Here is a 27,578-nt window from a genome sequence, read left to right on the forward strand (position 1 = left end):
AATGGGATCTTTAAACTGCAGATAGGTTTGACCTCTGTCGTCTGCCTCTTCACATTAGCTCGACAGTGTCAGGCCAGAACTTTAGGTGGAGCCTCATGCTGGTTGTAAAACCGATCCCACAGCGCCCCCTGTGGACAAACACGGACCCGACTCCTGCTGCTGGTTTTATTGGGAGAAGTGATGATCGTAATGATTAAATTAACCCGTATGACCAGTTTCAGAAACAGATCCGACATTTATAATCTTACAAACCATTAGACATATAAATAACTAAAACTCTGCTATGCTCACTGAAGCAGAAGTGTGGATTAATATTGGTGTTGATGATCATCCTGATAACCACATAATTTAACGTTTAATTTCGTCATTACACACATCTGCAGTGCAGCTAATGTAAATGTTGTGAGAAAAAGAGGAAAAGATGCATCGGTGTATAAAAACAAACACTTTATTACAATTAGGCTGAAAAAATGAAAACACAACTACTTTACAAGTACAAATGCTTTTGATATTTACATTTTTTAACATCAATAAAAAGACAATTATGAGAAACAAAATACTAAAGTACATGTTTACAGTGTGTTTCTGTAATAATAAAAAAAAAGACTAAAGGAACGTGCATTATTCTCCATTCAGAAGTTATAGACAAAAGACATAATAGACTAATTATGGATACATTTATTTGAATGGACAGCACATTAACCTACACGAGCATCTAGAACCATCACATTGAAGGCGTGTCTGTCCTGCCTGAGCTGTATCTGCAGGGAAACTAACAATGTGGTCATTTCAGAAACATTTTACACATTCAACAATACAAAAGTGAACTAACTCCATCGACTAAAGGGTGGGACCACAGTCGCATCATCAGCTCTGACGAGGGACGTCCATCAGAACACTGTCTCCACGGAGAACTCAGCTGCTCCCCCCGCTGGGCTTGACGGGGGTTTTTGCCTTGATGCTACTCTGGCGAGGTTGACCCTTGGTGGTCTGCTGCGGCTGGGTGGGCTGCTGAACCGGGGACTCGGTGGCAGACGACGGGGCGTTCTGCTGGGCGGGGCTGTGGGGAGGAGGAGTCTGGATCTGAGGTGACGTGGCTGCTGTCACCACCTGCTGCTGGAGGATCTTCTGCTGGACCACCTGCGCGGTCGCCGTCCCGGTGGGAATCATCTGTACCTGAGCGGGAGCCGCCGTGGTCGCCTGAGTCAGAGTCACAGTCTGAGCCTGGATCTTCAGAGAGACGCAGCGCAAGTTTCATTAGCTAAAGTCCACTGATGAACAGAATCAACCGCAGTATCGCCACTATGGTCAGAGCCCAACACAAGGTGTCATTTTCCCTCCTTATATACAGGTGCATCACAATAAATCAGACTATCAATTAAAAAGTTGATCTATTTTGTTATTTAATTTACATGATTACTGCTTCCAGCTAATGAACACTTGGACTTTTGTAGCTCAGAAGATTAGAATACTTGGGACAAGAACAAAATAGAGCACTCAACAGATGAGCATCACCATAAAGCTGCTCAACAGTAGGCAGCATGAAGAGCCTTAAAGAGTAATGTGATGTAGGACTTGTTCTATTGGACCCATCTTATGAAAGTCTGTAAACGGACAACAAACTTCGGTGCTGAAGAGAATGAAAAGTTTTGCACTTTTCTCCTCTGCAGCAGAGGCTACCACAGCGTTCCGTCCTACCTGTTGCGGCGAAGACACGATCTGCTGGATGTTGGCCACGGTCGGCTGCTGCTGAACTATTTGGGGGATCTTTGCCACCTGGTAATGGAGAAAAACATAAAAAGCTCATCACTCACCACTGACTTGTGTACAAATATCAAATGTTGCGGTGGCCATCTCTGGGCACAGACCTGGATTTGTTGGGCACCAGTGGGTTTCTGGGACTGAGCGATGGATGCGGTGGTGAAAAACTGGGTCTTGATCCCTGGTTGGAGTTGAGTGGTGGCTGCATAGGTCACCTTCTGCTGCTGCTGTGCCGGCTGAGCTGCCTGCACTGTCACCTGTTGGGTTCCGATCTGAAAAAGACACTTCTGTTAATATTGATGCACTTGTTTTTAAAACAGGAACCAGAGTCTAAAGGTCTGCCTCACCTTTTGCTGAACTGTTGCCTGTCCCTGCTGTGGCTGTCCTGCTTTCTGTTGGGCTGCAGCTGCGGCAGCGGCCGCCTGCTGTTTCTTAATCTGAAGTAGCTGCTGGACCTGCATCTGGGGGAAGGACGGAGTCAGGACCGGCCCACCTGAAAGATGGAAAAACAGCAGCTGTAGCCAAGGACTTTGAAAAAGAGCAAACAACAATTATCTTTTGAATACAGCCACTTTTATCATCACACAGATGATGGATGGAGTTTACGTATGCGTCCCTGTACCACACCTGTTTTCTGGGCCTGACCAATGGCCACGCTGATGCCTGCAACAGTGACGGGCAGGGTGGTAACTCCAGCAGAGGAGACCACAGCTGGGACTGAGACCACTGGAGGCTTGGTGAGGGTCACTTGGGCCGTTTGCCCTGCCTGGGCCTGAATCTGGCCCTGAGTGGGCACCCGGGTCTGTTACAGGAAACACAAAAATAGTACTTAGATTACTTAAGACACTACTTCTCCAAGAACTTTACATAGAAACTGATACAAACGTTAATCTAGCGTTACATATTCTGATGTGTTCCAATTTTTTGTTGATTTTTAGTCCCTTTTCTCTATTTGTGGTCTTTGGTAAACATCAAAATGATGCATGCATCGCATCAGCAGTAAAAACACACTTTCTTGATCACATTTGAGATGTTTCTACACCTCGAGTTGTGAATTCATCAAGCTGGACGTGGTTTAGAAAGAGGCCAAGCTCTTTCGAAAAGGTCTCACAGCTGACACGAGCAGAGTCAAACTCAAGCCACAGATTTAGAGGCGGTGACACAAATGTTTCGACTGTGCCTCAGGTTCCCACACACACATCAGCAACCAAGAAAAAGGTCTTGGTAAGAGACGTGACCGGGAACGAAATGGCAACTGTGGCTGGACACTCACTCATTCACTCACTGCAGAGCTGCACTAATCTGGGCTACATGGCAGAGAGAAGCTTCCAGGAAACGTTGCTCATCTGCCCAATACCGCCTGTGCAGCGGTGCCTGGTCACACCACACAGAACTCAGTTTTTTTTTGAAGATTCTACAGTTTAAACTGTACAGAACAGGGGATTTACCAGTCTGGCCACCTGCAGGTTGGTGACAGTGGTGCCAGTCAGAACAGCTCCGGATCTGGGTGCTGCCACGGCCGTTAGCTGGGGGTTAGCTTGTGTAGCCGGTGCGGACTGCACCTGTGTGGCGGGCTGAGTCCCTGCAACCTGCTGATTCTGGACAGCTGCTGCTGCAACTGCTGCAGCAACCTGTTGCTGCTGCTGTTGCTGCTGAAGCTGCAGCTTATGTTTGTGCATCTTTAGGAGCTCCTGTAAATATACACAATACAAAAGAAACATTCAGTTGGTATTGTCATAAAGAATGATCTAGCGCTAACGTAAAGAGCCGCGAGATCATTTTCATCTCCGAGGAGCTTCTACTTTTGAAAGCAGTAAATAATTAACCTGCATCAACTGAGGTTAACCAAAATGGGGAGGAACTCTTGTACCTGTGGTTTTCCTACAGCTTTGATTTGTGGAGAGGTGGCCTGTTGTTGCTGCTGCTGCTGCTGTTGATGCTGCTGCAGCTGCTGCTGCCGGAGCATCTGCAGTTGGGCAGGTGTCAGAGGTTTCCCTTGTGGAATCTGCATACCTGCCGCTGGATGGAGGACAGGAAATTCAATGAAATCTCGTGTGAAAAAAGGCCACACCATAGTTTTTAGTAACGTTGAACATCCAGGGTGATGTCCGCCTCGTGCTCGATGTCAACCAGGCTCCTGGTCCTGTTGCTCTACTAGATTGAGGCCGCCTTCTGTTTATTTAAAGTTGGATCTTAGCGTCCATTCTTCAAAATGTTTTACCTCCTTAATAATTCATTTTCCATTCTCAAAGATCATAGTTTTGCTATTCATGTCCGTTATGTGTTGCTGGGTTGTATTGCTATTTATATTTGGCTTTAAAGATACATTTTATCTCTTACTAGTTATGTGCTGGAGCTGTTGTTTTCATGCAGAACTATTTGTTGGCAGTAGTTTGTAAGGAAAATTCTTACTCTATTATGAGTAAATAATTTTATTTGGGACCATCGTGTGGTGTCATAATAAAGGCTTCTGGTTTTCATACCACACCATATTATCTCATTCTATACGGCAAAGCACTAGTAAAAGGTGACTATACCAGTTGTAGTATCTAAAATGTTATTAAGCATCATATAACTAGATTTTAGTCATCAAAAAGTAGAAATTGCCAAAACCTTTAAGTCAAAATTCATTTTTTACATTCCGACAGTGAACATTCCTGTGTTGTGGACACAATTGGCACTGAACTTCTGCCCCGGTATTTCCAACGGGGGCAACTTTAGGAGCAGCTAAAAATATTCAGAATTTAAAATTTAGCACTTTTAATGACAAAGTTACCTGGTGTGACCTGAGTGACCATTGGCCGCGTCTGTGACTGAACTGGGCTCAGAGTGGTAGAAACCACTGCGGATGCTGTTACTGGTGTAACCGCTCGTACCCCTTGCCCTGCTGCTATGGCAACCACTTCGGCGGGGGCAGCAGCCGTCACGGCCCTTTGCTGTGCATGAACGACCTGGGCTCCGGTTGCACTTGCAGGCTAGACAAAATAGTAAAACCGTGAGCAGAATTCATGGCGATCACTCCGTCCATAAGCTGCAGCGTCTGCCAGAACATTACATTTCACCCAGTTAATGAGTAAAAGAGCCACTGAGTCAGATCAGGGATGATAAATGGCCATGACTCACAGACAGGGTGCCTGGTATGACTGGAGATGCCAGGCGTTTGTTAGCCTGGAAAGGACTTGGAGGAACTCCAGCTACTGTGTTCACGATCACATTCCCCCCGACGGTGGCTGAAAGACAAAGAGAAACAAATTAACAACGGGGACAGAAACAGACCAGTCCTGCCAGCCATGTGTGCAAACTTACCAGCCTGGATGGTTGTACCCACGGTGGCATTTTTTATAGCACCAGCCTGTAAAAGACGAAACAACTCAATATAAAATGGTGCTCCCTATGTGTGTTGCAGTGCTTATTTTACTGTTTTGTTTTGTTTTTATGCCGTGTTAAAAGAGCAATAGACCAAACATCATATATAGCAGCACGACCTTTATACAGTCGAAAGGGCAAAATGGGAGACTGATTTTAAACTCTACTGGTCCGGACGCTTCCCCTGAGCTACTTCTACCTGGAACAACAGACAAAACAAGCGATGTGGAAAGTGGATGGCAGTTGGCTTGGGGGACTTCGCTGTGAAACAAAGGGCAACTCAAAACCCTGACAGGCTACACCATCTTCAGGGCATCCTGTGATATTGCGAGTGATGAGCCACCCTGGTGAAGTGGTCCTGGTGCACCAACAGTAAGTGTAAGTGACAGGTTGATCTATGAAGCATTCGCTGCAGATCCCGAAAATAATGGAAAAACAAATGGACAAATACATATAAGATTAAAGTTTGACTTTTTGCAAGCACTTAAGAGAAAGATGCTCGCACGTGCAGCCTTCAATTGTACTCGGAAAATCCTTCAAATCGGACGGAATTTGAGATTCTGACTGGAGTACAATCAAACGTAGCAGTATGACGATGGTACTTGATGGCAAAACACAGCCACCAAGCACGGTGGGAGGGGGGTCGAAGAAGATGTCAAACACCTACATCTACTTCCTTGTAGAACAGGAATTTCTTATTACCACGGTGAAACCCAAGTGTGTCTGTATGTTGTGCCACCACCAACAACTCTGGAGCAGCACCACAACACCAAACAGTCCAAAGTCCATTCTGCAAAGTCCATGAGTCACTCTGACTCAGAAAAAAGTTCCCATGTGCTTGAACTGTGGGTAAAGATGTGTAAACACTGTCTCACCAGAACTGCTGTGTTGGCCACAGTGGCAGATCCAGCCCCAGCTGCTGCCTGAGGGACCTGAGCCTGAGCCTGGCCAGCAGCTGGAGCCTGCGCTTGGCCGGGGGCAGCCTGAACCTGTGGCGCACCACCCTGCTGCTGCTGGGCCAACTGCTGTGCTTTCTGCTGCTCTGCAAGAGCCTGGAAATAAAACAACGCACAAAATTCTCATTACAAAAGAGGTCGATTAGAAAGTAGCATCGGGAGGTTCCATTTAACATAACATTCCTGTTTGCCAAAGCTTACGGAAGTATTTCATTACAATGACATTCACCTTTTTCTCCTTGGCGATCCTTTCAGCCCGCTGAGACGCCACCTGAATGGGGGGCAGGGGCTTGTCATAGTTGATCCCACTGAAATATTAAAATGAGAAGCAATGAGACCGTTGCGTCATTTCCAGATTTCACCTTTTTTGCTGACGTGGATAACAACTACTGCACCTTTCCGCTAAAACTGAAGCATGTTTGGGATTCTTTTGGAAAGGATTCATGCCGAGCCTGTGAATAAATTTAAAAAGACACACATCATCTGAATTAAAGTTTAAACCAGCCGTTTGTTTGTTCCCAGTCATCATTCAAAAACAACATTACAACCTTAAATTAGATTCATGCAGCTTAACAGATATTGTGTCAATCACAAATGGAAAATCCACAAAACAAAAACATTTTTATCAAATTATTGGCTCATTAACAACATGAATTTCCTGTTAACGTTTTAGCACATACAGTGGCTTGTTTGGTGGACTCCTCTTGCTGGCAATGATCTTCATGAGCTCAAATCGGTTGTTGTAGAGCTGAATTGTCATGGCATTGTCATCTTGTGTGTAGATCTGACAGGTCCTCAGAGGGCGACTGTTCTTAGACTAAATATGGACAGATCACAGTAGAAAGTGAGACCAGGAACTCACGAGTGTTTATTACGTTAAAATCGAGAGGGTTTATTACCTTGTAAATGCTCTTAGTTTTTTTCTTGGGATTGGCTTCATACACCAACTGAACAAAAAGAGACAGTATTAAACAAAATTCAGCACATTTATAAGAAATAAGATCGACTGTGTCATTGTTACCTTTCCCTCTTCTCTGGGAATGATCACATTTTCATAGCGGTTGCGACACTGTTTGGGTGAGCGGTAAATGCGGCTGCAGGAGTTGACAACATCGCTCACTAGATCCCAGTTAGGAGTGTGTGCAGGAGACACAATAGCCAGATTCAGAGGTAACTCCAGCAGCTGCTTCACAGCCTGTAAAATGTACAGCACAATGCTGAGACACACAACTTACATAAAGTTGTTTCAGTGCATCAAATAAAGGTCTAAGCGATTATTTTTAACTGCAACCACTTATTAACACAGATGAGAGTCAGTACCTGAAGTAGAGCCCAGTCCTCACTAATGAGCCACTCTGGGTTGTCCTGGCTAGCCTCCATGGCAGGTTTAACCAGTGAGGGCAAGGGTTTAGCAAAGGGCGCCTGCTGCTTCAGGGAGAAGTTCTTCTTCTGATCTTTTCCTTCTCTACGAACTTTCAACATGCTGGCTTTTTCGAAGAGGGAGCGTGGAGGAATAACCGACTCTCCATGGCCCTTCTTCTTCTTTCTGGCTGCTGCTGCGAACAAAAATACAATATTAAAAAAATGATCTATCTGGCTTTTCTTCTTCATAAAATCTACATATATGATAGGATTGCATTGAAATATCCTTTAAGATGTTATTGTGATTCATTTATATTAGAGAAAAATCTTGTTTTACCCGAAGGATCCATTTTCAGTCGCTTGTGCTCTTTGCGGATGTAGACAGGAGGCAGTTTGGACTCTGGAATGGGTGTGGTGTCGTACATCAGCATCATCACTGAGTCAATGTAAATGTCGTTGTCATCCTGTGGGGGAGTGGGAGGAGTCCATACCTGTGTTGCAAAAATACAATCCAGAATGCAATAAAGAAGATGATAAGAACCAGGAATACAAAGCTAGCAAGGAAAAGGTTGCACATGAGAGAGCATCAGGTCAAGTGACTTACAGGCATGATCTCTGTGTGACCATCCTCTCCTTCAAAGACATACTCCTGTATAAGTGTACACAGAATTAGCGTCCACAAAAGAAAGAGTAACCAGCTGTTATTTGACCTGCAGAGATTGCAGTAGTCACTCGCCATGTTGTAAGCATCCTCTCTGGTATAAGTGAAAAGTTCTTCATCTCTGTGCATGAACTGGTCGTCCTCCTCCTTCAGCTTTTGCAACTGTTGCAGCTCCCAGCCCCGCTTTGAGCATTCAAGCCGCTCCTGTTAAAAGGGTCAAACTCTTTAACACATCTGGACCATAACCAAAGAAAATAATCATTTGTGTATTTAACTCGATACCTTCAGGGCAGTTTCATCATCACTGACATGGAGGTATTCCAGGTAATGCAAGGCATATCTTTCGATTGGTGTGAGCTGTTGGGTAATAAGTTCAGGTTCATCTTTACCACAGGCACGTTCTGTTTATTTTCAAAAATTGAGAAAATAAAATAAAGCTACCTGTTCCATGACTGTATTCAGCTCCTCTTTATAAGCTGGTTCTTCTTTATCTTGACCATGTGTCTCCTCATCCCCTTCTGCCAACTCACTGCCTGTTATCTCCTCCTCTTCTCCTTTCTCCACCTCCTGCTGCTGCAGCTGTTTGTCCTGGGAATCCAGGTTTATGCTGTGCAGAGCCTGGATGTAGGGGCGAGCAATTCTAGGAGAGATAGCTTCAGACGATGAAGGTTCTTGGTGCAACACAACAAATTCCTCCACTTTCTCCCCCGAGCCTGCTTCCACTTCAAACAGGTCCTGGATGGTTCGCTGGAAAAACACATCAACAATAAGATCCATGGTACAAAACTGGAAAATTTACTGATATATACTGTATGTGTAACAGATTCAAATTATAAACCATAACAGATTCGAGCAAGTCGCAATATTAATTAATTCATCGTACCTGTGTCAGGAAAGCCAAGGTGTAGTCAGTGCCCTGAGCAGCTACTTCTCTGATTAAGTCCTTTGTGCCATTTTTTAGGAGCTTTTCTTCGACAGAGTTTCCACTTTCCAACCTGGATAACCCAAGAAATTATTTTTATAAAACTTAAAACCCCCTCCAGAATTTTATCTCTGATAGGTTAAGAACAGCAGCAACTTTAACATTTGTCTACAGGGACAACATTACCTGTATATGTGGATGTCTTTGGAACGCCCTATTCTGTCACACCATTCCTGTGTACGTGCATCCATGCTGGGATTGAGGTCCGTGTCGTAGAAAATGATTGTATCTGCGTCAAACACTGTTCCAAACGTAGAGCAGCATCTGTTGGTCAGAATGCTGCAAAACACCTTCCTGTTCCTGTTAAATTTCTGCATACTCTCCTGTAGGAAACATACATAAAAATACACATGATTACCAACTTTAATAAAAATGCATTTCTTCACCTAGAACTCAATCCAATGACAATAAAATATTAAAAATACAAATGGAAAATATTTACAAACATCTTTGCATAGAATTTTATGCCCTAGAGGTGCCTAAAAACTCCAATTTCTTGACTGAGACATGCGATTATGTGAAAGAAGCTAAAATGTTTATCTACTCCATTGTCCTGAGGTACAACATGCTAACATTATTTGATTTTTGTTTTATTTTTAAATTAATTTTAGCCTTAAAGCACTCCTCTAGATCATAAAATGTTGGACCAATATTGACATTGTATTTCCACCAAACTATGAGATTTGCTGTTTGCCTCCTTTCTCTGTGTTCAGAAAGATATGGAAGGTGTACACTTTTTAAGGTACTTTTGGGGTGGGGGAACCTATTTGGAAGGGAATCATACCTGTCGTTCTTGAGGGGTAAAACTTTCATCAACACGAACATAAGAGAGCTTCCTGTGATCTAGAAAGGTCTCTAGAATGTCCAGCATCTTCACCATCTGGGTAAAGATGAGCACCCGGCGGCCATCTGATTTCAGCTTCTGCAGCAGGATAGCAAGGGCCTCAAGCTTACCTTTGAAAAAGAAAGGAAAACATTGTTGATATGTTGTACTTGTACTTACACTTTGTAAGAAGTATCTGATATATATAGAATATATTTATGAATCACTCGCATTAAAGAACAAGGAAAAGGGTCCTGCTAACCTGCTTATTTAAATGATATTTGTTCTTTAAATTACCAATAATTTTAATAAAGCCTGTCTATTCTCTATGACAAAATGAACTGAAGAAGCCTTCTGGATAGAAGGCAAAACGTCTTCAAGAGAAGAAACCCAGTCCAGTTGACATAGAAAACTACCTTGCATAATAGCAATAATAATACTAATAACAATAGTAACACTACTACTGCTAATAACCTGTTGGTCTTTCAACTTTTTTGCTCATTACGTTTGCAATAGAAGAACAAATGATCGGTTGACTAACCAGAATCCATCTGCATTTGCTGCAGGTCAGGAAAGTGAAAGAAATGCCTGGACGCTAAGTGGGCGACCTCAACAATGTTGGGAACAAAGAATTCCTGGAGACGATGGTGGAAAGACTTCCGTTCAAGGCTGTATGGAACTGGTGGGTTGGCTGCATACAGCTGAGAAGGTGGAGCAACAGCGGGAGGTACGACACATACTAGCCTGGAGAGGGGAAATAAATTTAACATGGAAAAATCTGAAACTGGCTCTAAGTAGTGCTGTTGATATTGACCATATTTGAAAATAGTTTGAGCTTTTATTTAGTTTATCGAGAAAGATATATTAGATAGATAAATGATAGAGTGATGGATAGACTAATGCGCTAGATACCTTTTTGTAAGGTTTTTTGCACCCACAAGGCAGTCCTCTGTAGAGTGTAGAATGGACTGCAGAACAGAGGTGGAAGCCATGCAGGTTTGCTGAGCACTGAGGCAGCTCTCTCTGCCCACCCACCTCCAGCTACCGCCTGTCAGGCCTGCGTGTGAGGCTTCAGGGTTCAGAGTGCAAAACTGAAGCAAGTCTGCACCGTATAATACACTGCGGCTACAGTGTCGCTCATTTGCTTCAAAGAGGCGGGTCAAACGATTCTTCAGCTGCTGGGTCTTTTCTTCTGAAGACTCCTGAACATCATAGGGAGGAAATGTTTAAACACATATATTCATCAAAGTCTCTACAACCAAATTGTGAGTCAGTCAATTACAAACACGATTCATCTAATATACTGACCTGAAAAATGGTATTAGCTGTGGTTGAGAGCTTTGTTGTACTTGATGTAGCATTTGTCGTGAAACTCATTGCTTTAAAAAAGAAGTGGGAAAAAAAACAAATAAAAAAGAATCACAACTGATGTGAATGTCAACAATCATACAGGATATGCCCTCTGATGGGAGACGGGAAAATAACTGCCAAGATTAATGGAGACAATAACATGTTGACATTGCCAGTCACCTTGTTGGGTGGTTGGCAGCACAGGCTGAGGCGCACTTGTTGCCGAAGGGTTGGAAGCAGGAACAGCTTGTGGCACTGTTTGCATTACCATGGATCCCTGTGGCCTGATGATCTGCTGTCCTGGAGCCGATACGATCTGTAGAACATTGCCTAAATCCACCATAAATGCAACAAATATTTCAGTTAAAAATGACATTTTAATCTTAACACCTATACCTCATCAATTGCATGCAAGGTCTCTGAATGTATTCAAAGCTCTCTGCCTCACATCGCTTATACAGTTCATTATGTCCAGAGAACAAATTTAACAAGCGATTCATACTTTAGAATTTATAACTGCACATTATATGGTGTAATTACAATATGATAGATAAATGACATTCTTAGTCTAGAGATATGTTATTCAAGGAAAATGCAGATACTAAATTTAAAAGTCATATTTTCCAACTTCAAAACGTGTTAAATGTTTTTATTTATCAAAAACACATCTGCTCTTCTGTTTATAGTGTTATAAAAGGTATAATATGTTGAGATTATGCCAACTATGGACACTGTCAGAGCTGCAGGAGAAAAGATGAAATGTTGCAATCTGAACCACAAAAGGTAACAGGGAAGAAATTTGGACAGGCTTGATATTCCTACTAGTTTTGTATGATTTCATAAGAAATGAATGGTTCTAAAATGATGCTGTATAAGAGAATAAATGAATTTTGCTCTAAAAATAAGTAATACAATCTATACTAGACTGTTTTTTCCCTCATTCAACATCACATAAAGCGGTCATATGGAAAAAATAAACAGTGTACTAACCATTAAAACATGTGTGTTACAATTAAATGCACACTACAACATGTACCTTGGAGATGCAAGGGCTGTCCAGTTGTCAGCTGGCGCAGCTGGCTCGGGGACAAAGTGAACTTGTTGCCCTGAAACTGCAGCGTAACAGGAGTCTCTGGCTGGGAGATACGATTATGACTACCAGCTATGTTAGCCAGCTGGGCGATCTTCACCACATCTCCACCTTTAATAGGAAAGAACATTTTTCAATATTCCAAGGTGACTGAAGCACAGAGCATTTGTCAGTTAGTCAAAGGGTGAAAAGTAAGAACATGCAGAACCAGGGTGGATTAATCAGAGGAACGAGCAAAGTCGCCCTCTGCAAATGAACCAAAGCAGCTCCAATAAATCCTTTAGGTGAAATATAAATCTATACAGGTAGTTTCTCAGCTGAAATAGACCAATTAAAGCTGTGGACATTTAAAATCTTTGAGCTCTTTCCCATACTTTAACTGCTCTTGATTGCCAAATACCACATTCATTTTTTATTACATCATTTCTTCTTAGAACTACCATCCATAGATTCATGAACTTTGAGAGTTGTGCAATAACAAAATCTTATATTAGCCCAATATATTAAATTAGCCCAATTTTCACCAACATTTCCAGGAACTTTTAGTTCCAAATATTTATCTGTGTGGTTTGCATTGCATTGGCTGATGACATATGTGGAGGTGGTCACTACAACCTTTGTAGTCTTTTAGATTTTTATAATCTCACTTAAGATCATGTTGTTTGAACTTTCACAAATGTTCAGCGTGCGCCCTACATTCAGCTCCGACAGTTTGTCACCAACTATTAAATAGACTAGGTTGTTTATTAAAATTTCTTAAGTGGCAAATATGCTCAGAAGAGCCTGCATTCATTGCGCAATCCACCCACTACTCATAGCAACTCTTCTGTGGCTCAATTTTGTAAATGATCAATACACAAAGACACAGCGGTGAATTAAGGCCACATTCAATTCAAAATATATAAAAATCTGGTTAGTAAATTGGTAAGATTACTATCATTGAGATGTAAGCTACTCAGACTATGGGGTATTTCGCGACCGGGTATAAAATGACAGCAGATATGACTTGATATGACAAGATATGACAAAGTCATATGACTTGATATGACAAAGTCAAGATATGACCTTGACTTTGAGAATTACTGATTACTGGTGATGTGTTCTGCCACTCATTTCTTCAGCAAACAGCCTCTCTCCTCAATCATTCTAGGCACTCTTAGAACGGGGTACTCTTTACAGAGAAGGTTTGGGGTTGATGGGGAGTCTTTTCTTTAGGTATTTTTGCTGAAAAACATGGCTAGGTTTGTCAAAATCCCAGGTAGATGCTAAAAGTTCCTGCGGTGGAAAAGGGGCTATTAAGCTGGCAATTCCATCCCCCCAAATATATACTTTCTGGGTTAGAGTATTTGTAATCTTTACTTAAACAAACCCAGAAGGTTTCAGCGGTTAATTAAAAATTAAAACACAAAACCTACCAGGGCCACTTCATATACTTATTCTACTGAAATAGTTCTTTCCCTGTGTATGGTGGAAAAGGCTTGGCAACTTGTGGGACCGCTTCCACATGCTTTGCAGTAAATAGATTGAACTTATAAGAGTAGCAACAAAAAAAGCAACCAAAGCTGTGGGATTTCCTTTGAAGCTGGACCGATAAAGAATATTAGTAAATTGGGGGGGAAAAATATTACAAGTGAAGGAGAGCATAAACATTTCAAAAGTTAAACAGTGTTGTGATATGTGGTATATCAGAGGTGGGTGTTCATAGTGTACATGCAGGTTTGGAGAAAGAAACTGGAGAATGGAGAGGCTGTGGAGAAGCTGCTGATATGGCTATTTATTGATTTGACACTCAAAGTGACCAAATATGAAAACAAGCAATGTTCTTTTTATGAATTAACTATTCCATTAATGTTTTTTGTTGCAGAAGACACATATCAGCAGTGACCCATGTACATGCCTCTCAAAAGCAGTGTATTCTGTTGTGCCATAAGGGGAGGGGAGATGCTCAAAAGGGGAGGCCACTTACTAGGCAACCTTGCCTGGGCCTGGGATGTAAGAACCAGCCTCTGTGACAATAAGCTGGGCTGGATGGCATGGTTGGGAGCAAGAGCAGGCCTGGGGACCTGTGCTACCCCAGGCTGACTGATGGGAGCTACAGGTCCCATAACTGTGCCCAGGGACAAAGAGGCAGCCCCTAGCACATGCTGCCCAAAGCCACTGTTCCCAGAAGAGACAGCAGTAGTAGTCTGGGCTCTCTGAGCAGCTGTTCCAACCACTGTGAAGCACAAGGCAATGGGGGTATGGGACTGGATGTTAGGGGTTACCCAGTATTTAAATAATAAGTAGGTTCACACAGTCTTTGCCACACATTCATTCTGCAGTGGTGGGCTAACACAAGAAGCAGTCTGGATTGCATTTAGATTAATTATAAATGTTAGCTTTGTAAATATTTTGAAGATTGCACAATATTGTCACTGTGTTTACATGAATGACCACAATAAGTTTTACAGTGTTAAAAATTTTAACAAAAGTATGGAAATATAGACACGTTCACAATCAAGAGGGTCATTTTCTTATTAGTTTTGTACAACTGAAGCAGATAACTTGTCTCCAGTTGTTGTCAGGCGTTTAATTTAGCATTTGTCTATTGATATTGTCAATATGAAAAGACATAAATTAAGAAAAAGAGGTCATTATTAGATGTCCATGTAGGTTCTCATTTATCCAGGTCATGGTTATCCAAAGCCGATGTCAGTGAGCATCTGCACTCGATTACTACATTTTGCCTCTTCTCCAGAAGGCTACTCCAGTTCTCAAATAGCTGGATGCTGAGCTTGAAAAGATAGCTCTTGAAAATCAGCACTCAAAACGTGCAGATACGAATAATGGGCCTTCATCAAGAAGTCCAAGAAACCAGACCCCAACCAGTGTTGAATGGAAATATAAGCGTCACAGTATTTTTATACCTGTCTGGAAAATCTGAAAAGTCAGGAGGATCCTTCAAAAACATAGAATTCAGTATACGTCAAACCCACCAACATAATCAGACAAAAATTGGTAAACCCATTCTATAGTCTATGCAATACAATGCAAAGATCAATGCAGTGACAGTACAACACTCCCCCCATCAACCATCCAAACGTTCACACCGTTCAGAGAATTTTGTGACCCTGCAGGCAAGGGGGAAGCCCCCAAGCAGAACTAGGTCAATGACCTAGCTAACGATTTTCAGCTGATCTCCCAGATCATTAGCATGCTACTGGGGGATGGGGGGGGGGGGGGCATCCTTTCAAGATCTGGCTACAATCATTTCAGAACTGGAGCCTTTTGGAGAAGAGGAGAAAATTCTTTAAGAGCTTTCATCAAGTCCATCAGTTTTGGACAGGACATTATTAGGACGGAAATTTGCCCAAATCACCAATTTAGAACATTCTTTCAAAAAAATATATAATTTCTAGTGATGAATAAAAAACAATATACATGGTAAATCAACATCTAGAAAGTTATAGAGGAGGTAGGAGCATCAGCGTCAAACAAAGGGGCATAAAATTTAGGATAAAGTGTAGAAGGCGGTCAGATTATTATTTTTTGATCAAACTGTAACTTGTCTCCCAAGTTCTGAATTCAGACTTGTTGGACAGATGAAATCTTGATTCACACTATCACATCAAGCTAAAGAATGAGAGGAGGTGTTGAGATGGAATGTTGCAGTTCTTGATGTAACCAGTAAATTAAACAGGCTCATTAAAACCAACTGCTGATGTGCGAGCTGAAGCAGCTAGATCTATTCTGATCTGTGCAGTTAAGACATCCCAAAGGCCACATGACGCTGCCCCGTGGAGAACTACCGGTAAGTTATAAGATTGGCTTGGGGCAAGCTCCAGTGAAGTTTGACTGAGCTGGAAGCCACCGAGATGCCCCTAAATCTTTCAGAGGTATACTCACACACCCATACAAACCTGTGACAGCAAATAAAGAGAATGAGTGAATGAGGAAAGGTAAATATTGATCTCATTCAAACAAATTGCCTCATCAAAACATGCAGTATACAAGTAACAATATGGTGAAAGTGCTATAGCAATCGAAAGGAAGCAAAAGGGTCAGCCCACCACTGTGCATCTGTGTCAGTAACCTTTCAGATAAATTTAAAACGTATCACAGACATGAAGCAAAATATTTACAACATTCCAGTTTCTTCTATAGATTGTGACGTTAATTAAAATGCATGAGTGGTTAAATTTGTCTTTTTAAATTCAATGTTAGATGGTACCAAAACAAGTTGTTATTTCTTAACCTTTTATCACCTTCTTATTCTATGACAATCTTACCATGAGAGGAAGCTGTAGTTGTTGCTACAGTCTTGCCCCGAGTCTGACTTGTGGTTGACACTGAGGTGGTCCCTGTAGAGGGACAGCTGGCTGGAGGACCCTGGCCAACTGGGCTTGCGATAGCAGCCAGACGTCCCTCTGGCTTTGTCCCATACTGCACCGGCTGGAGTAATCTTCAAAGAAAAGAAAAAAAAATACATAATAACTTCCTGTCCTTTTTTCAGGCATCTCCATTGAACTTGATATGTAATACGAGACTTAATTTTACTAACTTCATGGGTTTTATTGGACATGGTTTGGGTGGTGGGGGAGGATCCGGAGCAGAGTAGATCTCTTCTATAAGCTGCCGGGTGACCTTTAGTTTGGGTACTGCAACATCAGTCTGATAGCGGGTCAGTCTGTTCTCATTGTTGATCAGATCAAATATGGATATGTTTGTAATCTAGAAAGACAATTAAAAAAGAAAAAAAACGAGAGAAGCAAACTGATATAAATCAATTAAGAATCTTTGTTGACATATGTGTGTATACTGTACGCATGGACGACAATACTTCAAACTACTTCCCAACCATCTATTAATACATCTATTTCCACTCCAAGACAACAAACTTTGTCAACCTTTTCATTTTCCTCCTGAAGAGCTCCCAGTACCAGTGATGGAACACTGTACTGCAGAGAGGGGCAGAAATAGGAGCTAAAGTTCTCTCTCGGTGCCACCAGCTCGGGATGGTTACACACTCGCTGTAACTGCATCAACACCCGAAGCACGCTGACAAAATGACCCGTCTTCAAAGCCTCCTGGGCACTGGGACACCCAGAAAAAAAAAAAACATTATAAATAAAAACTGTATTTGAGCTTAAAACCATATTGCTCTTAAGATTTAAAGACTGATGTCACATTTGTACATTATTAGCATTTTATATGACCTAATTATCATCACATGTACTGTCAAACACTACTTATACATCAGAAAACTGCAAACATCTTACCCTGGTTGAGTAAGGATATCTTCATAAAGGCTCTTCTGTCTGGCTGAAAGTCGGCATTTCAAGATGTGTTCATACTTTTTGGGCAACTGTTTTTCTACATCCCTTTTGGAGCGCCTCAGGATGAAAGGTTGAATCACCTACAGTTCAGAGTGACGTGATATCACAGTGGCTTTAGAATTGTACGTTCAGGTACTGCAGGCTTAAAAAGCAGTAAAAATCACTAGGCTTTGTACGAACCCTATGAAGGCGGATAACCAGCTTGTGGCAGTAGTCCTGGTTCTGGTCAGTACCTGCCTTAACTGGAAAGTCAGAGTATGGCTTGGTGATTCCAGGTAGAAGGAAGTGGATCATAGTCCACAGCTCTTTCAGAGTATTTTGTAGAGGAGAACTGATGAGGAGAATCCTTTGTTCACTAGGAAAAAAAATATTTTACTTAAAAACAAGTGTCAGGCACAATATTGGAAAATCACTAAACTTAAAATAAAAATCATTTGATTTTCTTATCTGACATGGCTCTACCCTAAAAGATTAATTGGAGTGGTTGCCAAGCCCTCACCTTTGAAGAGCAAAGATAGTCTCCCAGTGTGTCTGCATCATATTTTTGATGAGCTGCACCTCATCCAGGACCAGGTGTCTCCACCTCCTCCTCAGAAAATGGCACTGGTCTTTCATCAACAGCTTGTAGGATGTCAGGCATACATGGAAGCTATTGGCTTCCCTCCACCACTGTGGATGACCCATCACAATGTTATCGACCAAAAGGTTATATTGTGGGGGAAAACACTAATAGAACCAAAGCACAAGTAAAAAGAAAGCATATTTTTACCATTCTCATAGATCTGCGCTCCCTTTTGTTACCAAGGTACAGAAGAATCTTTAGACCGGGACACCAACGCTTAAACTCTACCTCCCAACTGAGCAGCTTGCATGTCCTTACTACGATGAGATGGGGTCCCCAGATCCCTGTGGCCAAAACAAAGACAACTAAAAAAAAAACCCACAACCAATAAAATTGAGATACAAAATTCTGAAAGGAACGTACCCTCTTGGCCAGCCAGGTGGGCCATATAAGCAACAGTCTGTACAGTTTTACCGAGACCAGTTTCGTCTGCGAGGATCCCATTGAGGCTTTTCTTATACAGACTTAGTAGCCAGTCCACACCAATTTGCTGATACTCTCTCAGCGAGCCATGTAAAAGAAAAGGAGCTGGGCTGCGGGTCTAATGAGAGAAAAAAAAATCAATGCATACCTGTATGTATGTCTATGGATGTGTATAGCTACCTGTCCATCTGTCTGCCTTACCGAAGAAGTGGTCCTGAAGCTGCCCTTTGGTAGGATGAGCTCTGTTGCAGCAGCTACTTCTGCTATGTCTCTTCCAGGTTTCCCATTAGAAGAATCAGAAGAAGCCGATTTATCAGAACCACAGTACTGGTCCACATTCAAGAGGGAGTCAATCGCCACTGCCTCAGGAGGGGTGCCATCAGGATCCACTTCTGGAAAATTATGAATAACTGTTATTGCCATGTTACATTATTCAGTAATTAATACAGGAGTTAATCCACAATTTGGTTTGCCACACACACCTTCAGAATCATCCATGTCATCATCATCACTTTGAAAGCCAGTTTGAGGCCACTCAAACCCTTCTGCATAGGCACCAGCATATTGCTTCATCAACGCATCTAAGGGGATCTCAGCTAAAGTCCAAACACAATGGAATATGTGTAAGAATTAAAGAAACACAAACAGGTACACGTACAATATTTCTAATCAGCCAGTTGCACAACATAAATCCTGCATTTAAAAAGAGTGTTTGAGTTTAATGAGATATAAAGTAGGAGTTTCCCAACAGTAAAAATAAACACTATACATTACAGCATCTTTCAATCATAATGGAACACTATTCATAACGTAAAATACAAATAATAAGCTTATCTTTGGGTTTGATGTGTTAAATTCAGTGCAGAAAAAAATTGTTTAAACCAGTCATTACACTTAAAACATTTAAATGAATGTCACAAAAATTTACACGCCTATATTTGAAGTTATCAACAACAATTCCGTTCATGTCTAAGTATTCGCAATACGTGTTTGAATAGGGATGTTACCTGTGATATTTAAGGTTCACTTTACTGTTTGTGGGGAGAGGAGGAGGGGACTTTTGTATTTGTGTGAATTTTCGAGGTTACGTCAAACATTGTGGGAGAATTGTGAGTTTAAAATGCACCCAAACACACAGTAACGAGCAGCAGCGAGCTGTCGGCTAATGAGCTGTGCACACATGCCAGCCATGTCTCACACTGAAACTGAAATTGAGGGATTCAAAATATACCATCTTTGGTAAGGTCAACCAGTTCTGCTTTGTAATCTGCTTCCCCCTCCATGTTCTCCTGTTCCTCTATAGTGCTCTCTTCATCTGCAACTGAAGAAAAATAAGACAATGTTAACAAAACTACAACAAACCAACAAAATAATAATAAGCAAGAAAAGTTTTGGGCCATTTCAATAATACATTTCAGACAAACTCTTATGCTTCATACACATACCATCTTCATTGAAAAGAGAGGATCTGGCTTTTCGTTTTCTCGCTGAAGCCACGATCTCCTACAACAACAAAATTAGACATTTGAGTAAAATACCAAGGTACATTTGCACATCTAATTATTTGAATGAACCGACCTCAACTTTTGCTCCCGTAGACTGTCCAGATACTGCAAAAACAGATATGTTGTTGAAAATATACAGCTTTACATTTGAAACCAAAAAGTTTGACATTAAAACCGAGACAGAATTTCAGAATTCAGGTTGGTAAACCGTTAAATTTACGAGGTGGAAAACAATTTCTCAAAGTTAAACTGTAAAACATACCTTTGGTCTTCTGTATGCAAAGCGATTTAAGCCTTTTCTCATATATTTCAAACTGAAGTTTAATTTCAACAACCTGATGGAAAAAGCACAAAAAAAAAAGGTGATTAAAGAGGCAATTGTGCAGACATGATAAAAATCAACAGCACACACCTGCTCAATGTTTGACCAGAAGAATTCCACTTCTCGTGCAATTGTGCTGGCTATGTGACGAAGCTGAATTTCCTTCTCTTGCTTTGATCTTTCTTCACTCCTCTTCTGTTCTTGATGATAACGAGCACACGTGCGAACAAGCTGTTGCCGATAATTAGACATACGTTACATATGTTTTTCTTATGCTGAGATGTAATGACAAACTTTCTTGGTATACAATAGCGAATGGACTGTTTTTATTTGGGGACTCTTTTTACATCTTTAACCACTCAAACAAACTACAATTCTTCACATTTGCACTCACATATATACTCATGGGCGCCATCAGCTGAAGAACTAACCTATTACACACTCATACACTGAACGCACAGCTTTGGGAGCAATTTGGGGTTTAACCTCTTGCTCAGCCAACACTTCAACGTGTATACCAGGGGGAGCATGATTGAACTAATGATTTTGGCTTCACTACAGCAACTACTATATATAGATATGTCCGCTCATACCTTCTTTGCAGCAGCTTCCTTCCATCTTCTTTCCTGAGCAAAGTCAGCCGCCATCCACTGCATCTCTTCCAAGAGGTAGTCCCAATGAGACTTGGGACGGGAAGCATCCACAAGTTTAGGGAGCCTACTAGCAGACCACTGGCCCTCCTTTCTTAGCTCCAAGATCCGTTGATGAACCTGACTCTCCTTGGAAAATGAACATAAAAAGTATATCACATAGCAATGACCACTTCTGAAGCAAAATAAAATCAGCCTAATTACCTATGGAGCTCAATTTTAAAAGGTAAAAAAAGCAGTAAAAAAAACAATAAATACTCTCAGAAAACTCACCAACTTTGCCTGCTCAATTTGTTTATCTTGACAACCTTCTTGGGTGGCCTGCACAGATGTATTCTGACTAAAACCACAGGTTTTAATAGTGGATAAGCCATTGCTTCCTGTTAATTTGGACTGGGTGCTAGGGTTGATGTTGGATACAGGCCGGAGAGGACTTGTAACGAGGGGGGTTGGAACAGAATTGGAGACCGAGATAGGACCAGGGGTCATTGTGGTCATAGGGATCGAGTTGGTTACAATTCTTTGAACTGGAGGGTTCGACTCAGCAGTGGGGCGAGCAAGTGCCACTGTCTGTAAATAGAGAGAGAAAGACTCACTTTAAAATGTGAGTGACAAACACTTAAAAATGGAAAATATTGACAATTTTAGAAAGACTGACCGCTTGTCCACTCTGTAGTATTGCTGGGGGCTGTTGCTGCTGAGGCTGCAACTGGAGATGAAGAGCTGGCTGCATCTGCTGCTGTAGCTGGGCCTGGATCTGTGAGTGTGGGTTTACTGTGGCAAGTACAGAACCACCTGCAGCAACCTTCACCTGGGCCTGGAGTTGGCCACCAGGCTGAGCTGTCTCTACTAACTGTGCCTGTTGTGAAAGTGTCATTGGTAGGCCCGCTATAGGAAGGACACCTTGGGGCATCCTGCCTGGCAACTGGGGAGGAGGAGTGTGTAGACTTGCAGCATTCTGTACTGGAGGTCCTTTGGATGGGTCATACTGCTGCTGGTTCTGCTTCTGTCCTGCAATCTGGACCGCCTGAGGAGTAGGCGGCATCCCGCCTGTATACATAGTAATCACATTATTGCATAACCAATGGGATTGTACAGAAAGCAGCAGAAGAGAGAGACAGAAAAATGAAGTTGTAATTCTTACCATGTGATTTGTAAATGCCTTTTGTCAGTACAAATGTTTTACATGGTATTAAATAGTAGGTTCCTCTTATTTATATTTACATTTGAGGGACCATCATTTAAAAAGTTATAGCAGTGGGGAAAATATGATAAAAATAAAAATGTTAACTTTTTATAGTTTCAGCTATCAGTGCTTCTCCGTACCCCAGCTTAATGTACTACTGAAGATGTACTATATGATGATACAGTAAAATACTGTACATTCTGATGACTGGAGCAGAAACTACGGTAATGAAAGTCATACAGCAATGGTTACAGAAGAAATGAAATCAATATGAGTATCTAGATGTCTCTCAAATAAAATTCTACTTTGACTAATGCAAACTTAAAACATTGCATTTCAAATGGTGAGAGAATGTGGTCAAAACATTTGAAATTAGATGTGCAAGAAGAGTTTAGTTCAGGAGAAATAGAAACAAAAAGAACAAAAGAACAGCTGAAAACAAATAGGCGGGGAAGAAAGGGGGAAGGAAAAAAACACAGACTGGACACTCACAAAGACGTATGTTTAACATGCATGAAGCGATGTCATTCTAGCAGTCACCAAGGCATCTGGATGCCTCACAGAAAGGCAAAGCACAAAAGTGAGCAAAGAGACACACATGGGGTTTTGCAGACAGTAGGCCTGAGCAGAGCTGTGCACACTAAAGCAGCGCCTGCCTTACCTCCCTGCACGGACACCACCTTGCCTAGACGGCACCTGACACACCCACACCAGCACAATCGCAAAAACCTGTGTCGTGAACGCAACTCCTCCTCATGATTCCCCTCCTAATTAGACTGAGGGAAAGAAGCCAGGTGAGAACAAAATGCCATGACGTAACACGGAAGGAAACCAACTAAAGGTGACCATGAGATAAATAAAGAAGTCACTATGATGAATTGAAGGCAGATGATCCATTCCGATGATGCATGGACAGAAAATCGAAGAAAGTGATGAGTAAAGGATGGCGCTGTTCAATGGAAATCAACTGTGGCTTGGATCCATGAAATGGGAAAACAAGCAAAACCTGTTGGAAAGTGAGATCCTTTCCTACAGGGGGTCCCACTTTCTGTGATCCACCTCCAAATTGCATGAGAATCCACCGTGACGACAAACTCTCCAAATAAGGATGATTGAGAGGGGGGAAAAACTCCAGAAAAACAAAGATGAATAAAAGATGTTTAAAAATGAAGGATAATCATGAAACATGGCATCTTCCCAGTAAGTGGCTATGCTTCTTCCGACTTGATTGTCTTCTTCCCCATTTATCCTGATTCCTGACAGAGCCGGTGTTGGCACAGCTAAGCCTGAACTTCCTCTGGACTACTGAGAATTCCAGCAGATGATGATCTGTTTGTTGATGCTGCTTCAAGTTTGTTTACAAGAAGATGAATGTTGCGATTCACTTTTTAAAGAAGTCTCCGTAGTGTGAGGAAGGGAATTCGTCCAGCAGCATCGAACAGAACACAGAAGGGCCTGGTAGTAGCGCTCCTACCTTGGGCAGTCGGCATAAGCTGCTGGAGTGGAACGCCAGGTGATCCTAAAGGAGCTACACCAGGATGCTGGAAAATCAGCCCATGGCGACCAACTTCAATCCGGGATCTTTTAGCCTGATCTGGGATTTAAAACACACAATACCCTCAAAACGCAAAACAAAAGAACTCGACACAGAGCAATGACCTTCTGAGACCTTACAGGTCACCTCTCCTTCCTTGGGTTAAGACTTCAACACAGAGCGCTAGTAGAAGAAGCCAAATATCTAAAAGCAGAAGCAATTAGAGGGGAAAAAGAAAACCAACAAAAAACAAAGCAAATGGGGAGGAAACAAAGCCACATAAGAGAGAGGAGTGCATGAGCCCTGCCATACCTGCTTGCACCATTGCCTGTTGCCGCTTAAAAGCATCCATGTCTCCAGGGTTTGTAATTGTGCCGACTGTTGCTCCTTGGTGCCCCTGAACCCCCCCAAAGGAGTGTCAAAAAGATCCCAGAGAGCGATGATGACAATGTACTAAATGGATAAGTCAAGTGTTGTCTCCATTACCTGAAACTGTTGTTGGACAGAGAAAGCTGCAGAAACATTGGCAGGAAGCTGTGTTGCTATAGCAACTGGTGTCACTGCTTGCCCATCTTTTCCAGTAACAACCTTTACCTGAAGAGACACACATTTTAGACAGAGAAAATGAGGCGTTCAAGTCAGAATTTTGTAGTTTGCTTTGTTGTGGGGTGTTTTTTTTATTTTTACCTGTTTAGTTATATCTTTACTGAGCAACTATACTTGCTCGAGCCATTTCTAATAACAACTATAACTGCAAAAGTGCCAGTTAACATTAGACTTGTTACTAGTCATGGGAATCAATAAATATCTTTTGGACTTCCTTTACAACCACTGATAAACATCTTCAAATGGAATCCACCAGGACAAGAGTGGCTACACTAATTAAAAGAAATTGGTTGAGATGGAAGTAATTCTGTATAAAGTCACAGGGATCTAGAGTGGATTTAATAGTCCTTCCAAGGAAAGAACATTGCCTTTAAAAGTGACTATTTTAAAACGGTGCTAAAATGCATTTTAACATAATTTAAGATCCATTATAAAGATTTATCTGCAATCCGATGATTCAATCCAGTCAATTCCGGTGGAAGGTTTGCAACTTTGAAAATGTCTCTACCAAAGATAAAGCAGTCTATATATAAATGTGCACATCTGACCATTTTCAACCAATCACCATCTTCAAAGTGTCAAAATATCACCACTGAGATAAAGAGTACACTGTATTGCTCTATTACTGCTTGATTGAATGTACATTTTTGTTACTAATCACACAAATGGAAGTCTGGTGTAATACCTCATCGTTAATGACCTCAGACTGCTCTTCTTCTTCCTCTTCCTCTTCCAAGTCCAAGTCATTCTGCCTCAAATAAGTATACAAGGGAGCACAAGGTTTTTTCTTGAAAGCTAAGTAGTCCATCATATTCCCCTGAAGGTGCTGTAGAAAGAAAAGCTCAATAAGATATTCTTTAAACACTTCTTTTAAGCTCTCCATCCTCTTGGTGTGATGCTCCAAGCACTGTTTCCTCAGTTGTGCAATCTCTGGGGATGAGGGGGCAATTTCCTCTAATTTCTTGGGTACTTGCTTTTTCACAGTGCCCAGAGAAATGCTGGTGGGTGTGAGAGGATTGTTGGAAATTCCTTGTGTTGGGTTGATAAGTGATGGGCTTGAGGGTGAAATTGAAGAGGGTATACTGAAAGATGACGTGGACGTGGATCCCACACCAGCAACCACACCTTGTGACGGCTTCTCAAATATCACTGGGCGTGCCAGTTGCCCTTGAATGATACTGCTGATTTGAGGAGGTAGGTTGGAGGTGGTAATGTGACCGGGGCTGCCCAGCGTGGGTAGGGCAGTGCCGCTGGCCACAGGACTCTGAGGACCCAGGTGGTGAATAGTGCCCCCAGTCTGTGAGTGAGGCTGAGAGAGCCGACGTTCCCTCACCGACCCTGGCGTTCCTGGAGAGGCCAGCTGCACCTGACCCCCTGTGGCTGGTGAAATTTGGGCAAGTCCTGTACTTTCCTGGTAAACAAAATGGCCACTTGGCGATGGACTGCCCAAACTGATTTTGAACATGCCAGCATCAACAAATCTTGTTGGGCTTTGGCCACACACACCCAGTGTGGCAGCAGGTGCTCCTGGCCTTGCCACACCTTGCAGTGGGACGGGACTATGCTGAGTGGGGCTTTGAGGCTGTATGGGCTGGGGCACAGGTGAGGTGACTTGAATATACGAAGATGGAGCATGTTCAAACCTCCACTGAGGTGTAGGATGCTGGAACCCGGGCGAGGCAGGGTTCTGGATTGGAAGCGGGGTCAGGGTAATCTGCTGGTTACCAGTCACCATCTGGCCCACATTTTGCAAAGTGATGTTCATGTTCTGGCCAGTGACTGGACTGCGGCTCATGATTATCTGGTAATTAGGTGACTGTGGGGCGGAAGGGCTGGCAGCTGAGGAGAACGTGGTCACAGGAGACTGGGGATGATTAACTGTCGTTTGTGGCTGAGTAGCTGTCATGGTGGTTTGTTGATGCTGCTCCTCTGTCTCTGAACCACTGACAGACTTGGATCTCTGAATCTGCCGTTGCATATTCTGAGATTCACTTCCATGGTGCATCGCGTGACGCTGTTATGAAGTTCAACCACCTATCTGGGGAAATCAAAAATGTAGCATATTACATTTGGTTTGTATTTCAACCATCTCTTTGCCTTCATTACAATAACACATGATTACACACCAAGATTGGAATGATTGCTTAATCATGTTTACATGATTATATCAGGTTGTTGAATTTACAACATGACATTTTTATCTTTACCAACACATTTTTAGTTTAATTTGACTGCACTAGACACACAAGTGTGTATGTGACATGTATACCATGATAGCACAAAAACCATGAGAATGTTCTCATGAATTACACCGACAAATATAAGTAAATAAAACGAACACGCAAAAGGATAAAGCAAAAAAAGCAAAAAAAGACAGCTTGCATATTAAATATTACGGTTTTTTACAGTGATATTGCCCAAGACACCTTTATCGTGTAGCTTTATCGCGTTTCACTTCAACAAACTAGTTGCGTTGCACCAAAGCTACTGTATACTTCATATTTTACCGCCCATAGTAAACAAATACTCTATTTTTTAAAAGATCCAAAATTGATTTGCACAATCAATAATGCTAAACATTTTAACTGTCAATCTGTACGCCCTCCCCCTTATATTTACGCTAAACATTAACGATTGAGTTGCAATTTTTAGAATATTATGCAAAGCGAGTGGTATTGTAAAACACAAGGAATGCGAATTTGCAATATATTACAATGGAGCATCTTAAGACACTAGATTTACCATTACACAAATTCGAAAAATACTTTCTATAAGGTGCGTGCTAATCAACACAAACGATGTTAGCTTGTTATTGCTAGCAGGCCGGCTACCGAGGTGTAAATACTTTTTTAATCATCTGCATAGAGGTTACTTACAATGAATAGAGCTTCTCTAGAAGTGTCGTAAAGCGTACGTCATGTTTACAGTAATACAGATAATGTAACGGGCGTTATTACGCAAAGAAAAACACAAGAAAATTGCGATGAGGCTGTTGACTGTTTTTCAGCCAGTTTCATTCAGCAACATGGAGTCAACCGAATGCGTGAACCGGATGTCGACCATA

General features: G+C 42.0%; 1 protein-coding gene across 4 annotated transcripts; it reads right to left on the bottom strand.

Annotated features, from left to right (window-relative positions):
• Positions 1–430: 430 nt before the first annotated feature.
• Positions 431–27,578, bottom strand: ep400 (E1A binding protein p400). 4 transcript variants are annotated; one of them, XM_057032435.1, is made up of 54 exons: positions 27,391–27,578; positions 25,200–26,552; positions 24,395–24,502; positions 24,221–24,305; positions 23,849–23,968; positions 21,847–22,238; positions 21,462–21,758; positions 21,132–21,317; positions 20,629–20,769; positions 20,479–20,551; positions 20,290–20,321; positions 20,157–20,214; positions 19,943–20,032; positions 19,194–19,307; positions 18,913–19,100; positions 18,652–18,829; positions 18,436–18,572; positions 18,166–18,335; positions 17,847–18,021; positions 17,610–17,746; positions 17,238–17,424; positions 16,892–17,061; positions 16,620–16,792; positions 14,318–14,566; positions 12,298–12,462; positions 11,442–11,591; positions 11,220–11,290; positions 10,824–11,113; positions 10,453–10,655; positions 9,873–10,042; positions 9,215–9,411; positions 8,990–9,101; positions 8,548–8,853; positions 8,389–8,463; positions 8,182–8,310; positions 8,050–8,094; positions 7,783–7,936; positions 7,404–7,636; positions 7,105–7,278; positions 6,983–7,030; positions 6,764–6,900; positions 6,479–6,535; positions 6,313–6,391; positions 6,003–6,179; positions 5,068–5,113; positions 4,885–4,991; positions 4,538–4,736; positions 3,632–3,780; positions 3,210–3,452; positions 2,389–2,563; positions 2,109–2,254; positions 1,869–2,033; positions 1,699–1,776; positions 431–1,230 (listed from the first exon to the last, which is right to left on the bottom strand). In XM_057032435.1, exons 2-54 carry the CDS (start codon positions 26,517–26,519, stop codon positions 916–918), a joined length of 9,375 nt encoding a protein of 3,124 aa, XP_056888415.1. In that variant the 5' UTR covers positions 26,520–26,552; positions 27,391–27,578; the 3' UTR covers positions 431–915. The 4 variants fall into 4 exon arrangements, with proteins under 4 accessions (XP_056888415.1, XP_056888418.1, XP_056888414.1 ...); XM_057032438.1 differs by having other exon boundaries at positions 18,913–19,103; XM_057032434.1 differs by having other exon boundaries at positions 7,404–7,639; positions 18,913–19,103; positions 25,200–26,548; positions 27,391–27,553.

Source organism: Takifugu flavidus, chromosome 5 (genome assembly GCF_003711565.1).
Source record: "Takifugu flavidus isolate HTHZ2018 chromosome 5, ASM371156v2, whole genome shotgun sequence".
Taxonomy (NCBI): domain Eukaryota; kingdom Metazoa; phylum Chordata; class Actinopteri; order Tetraodontiformes; family Tetraodontidae; genus Takifugu; species Takifugu flavidus.

What these genes read in the sequence shown, in the direction of transcription:
- ep400 (XM_057032434.1), bottom strand. Translation starts at nt 26,519, where the DNA reads ATGCACCATGGAAGTGAATCTCAGAATATGCAACGGCAGATTCAGAGA. An exon ending in TGGTTATCCGCCTTCATAGG is followed by an intron (nt 17,747 to 17,846) that starts GTTCGTACAAAG and finishes TCTGAACTGTAG; the next exon opens with GTGATTCAACCTTTCATCCT. An exon ending in GCAAATGCAGATGGATTCTG is followed by an intron (nt 10,043 to 10,452) that starts GTTAGTCAACCG and finishes TCTTTTTCAAAG; the next exon opens with GTAAGCTTGAGGCCCTTGCT.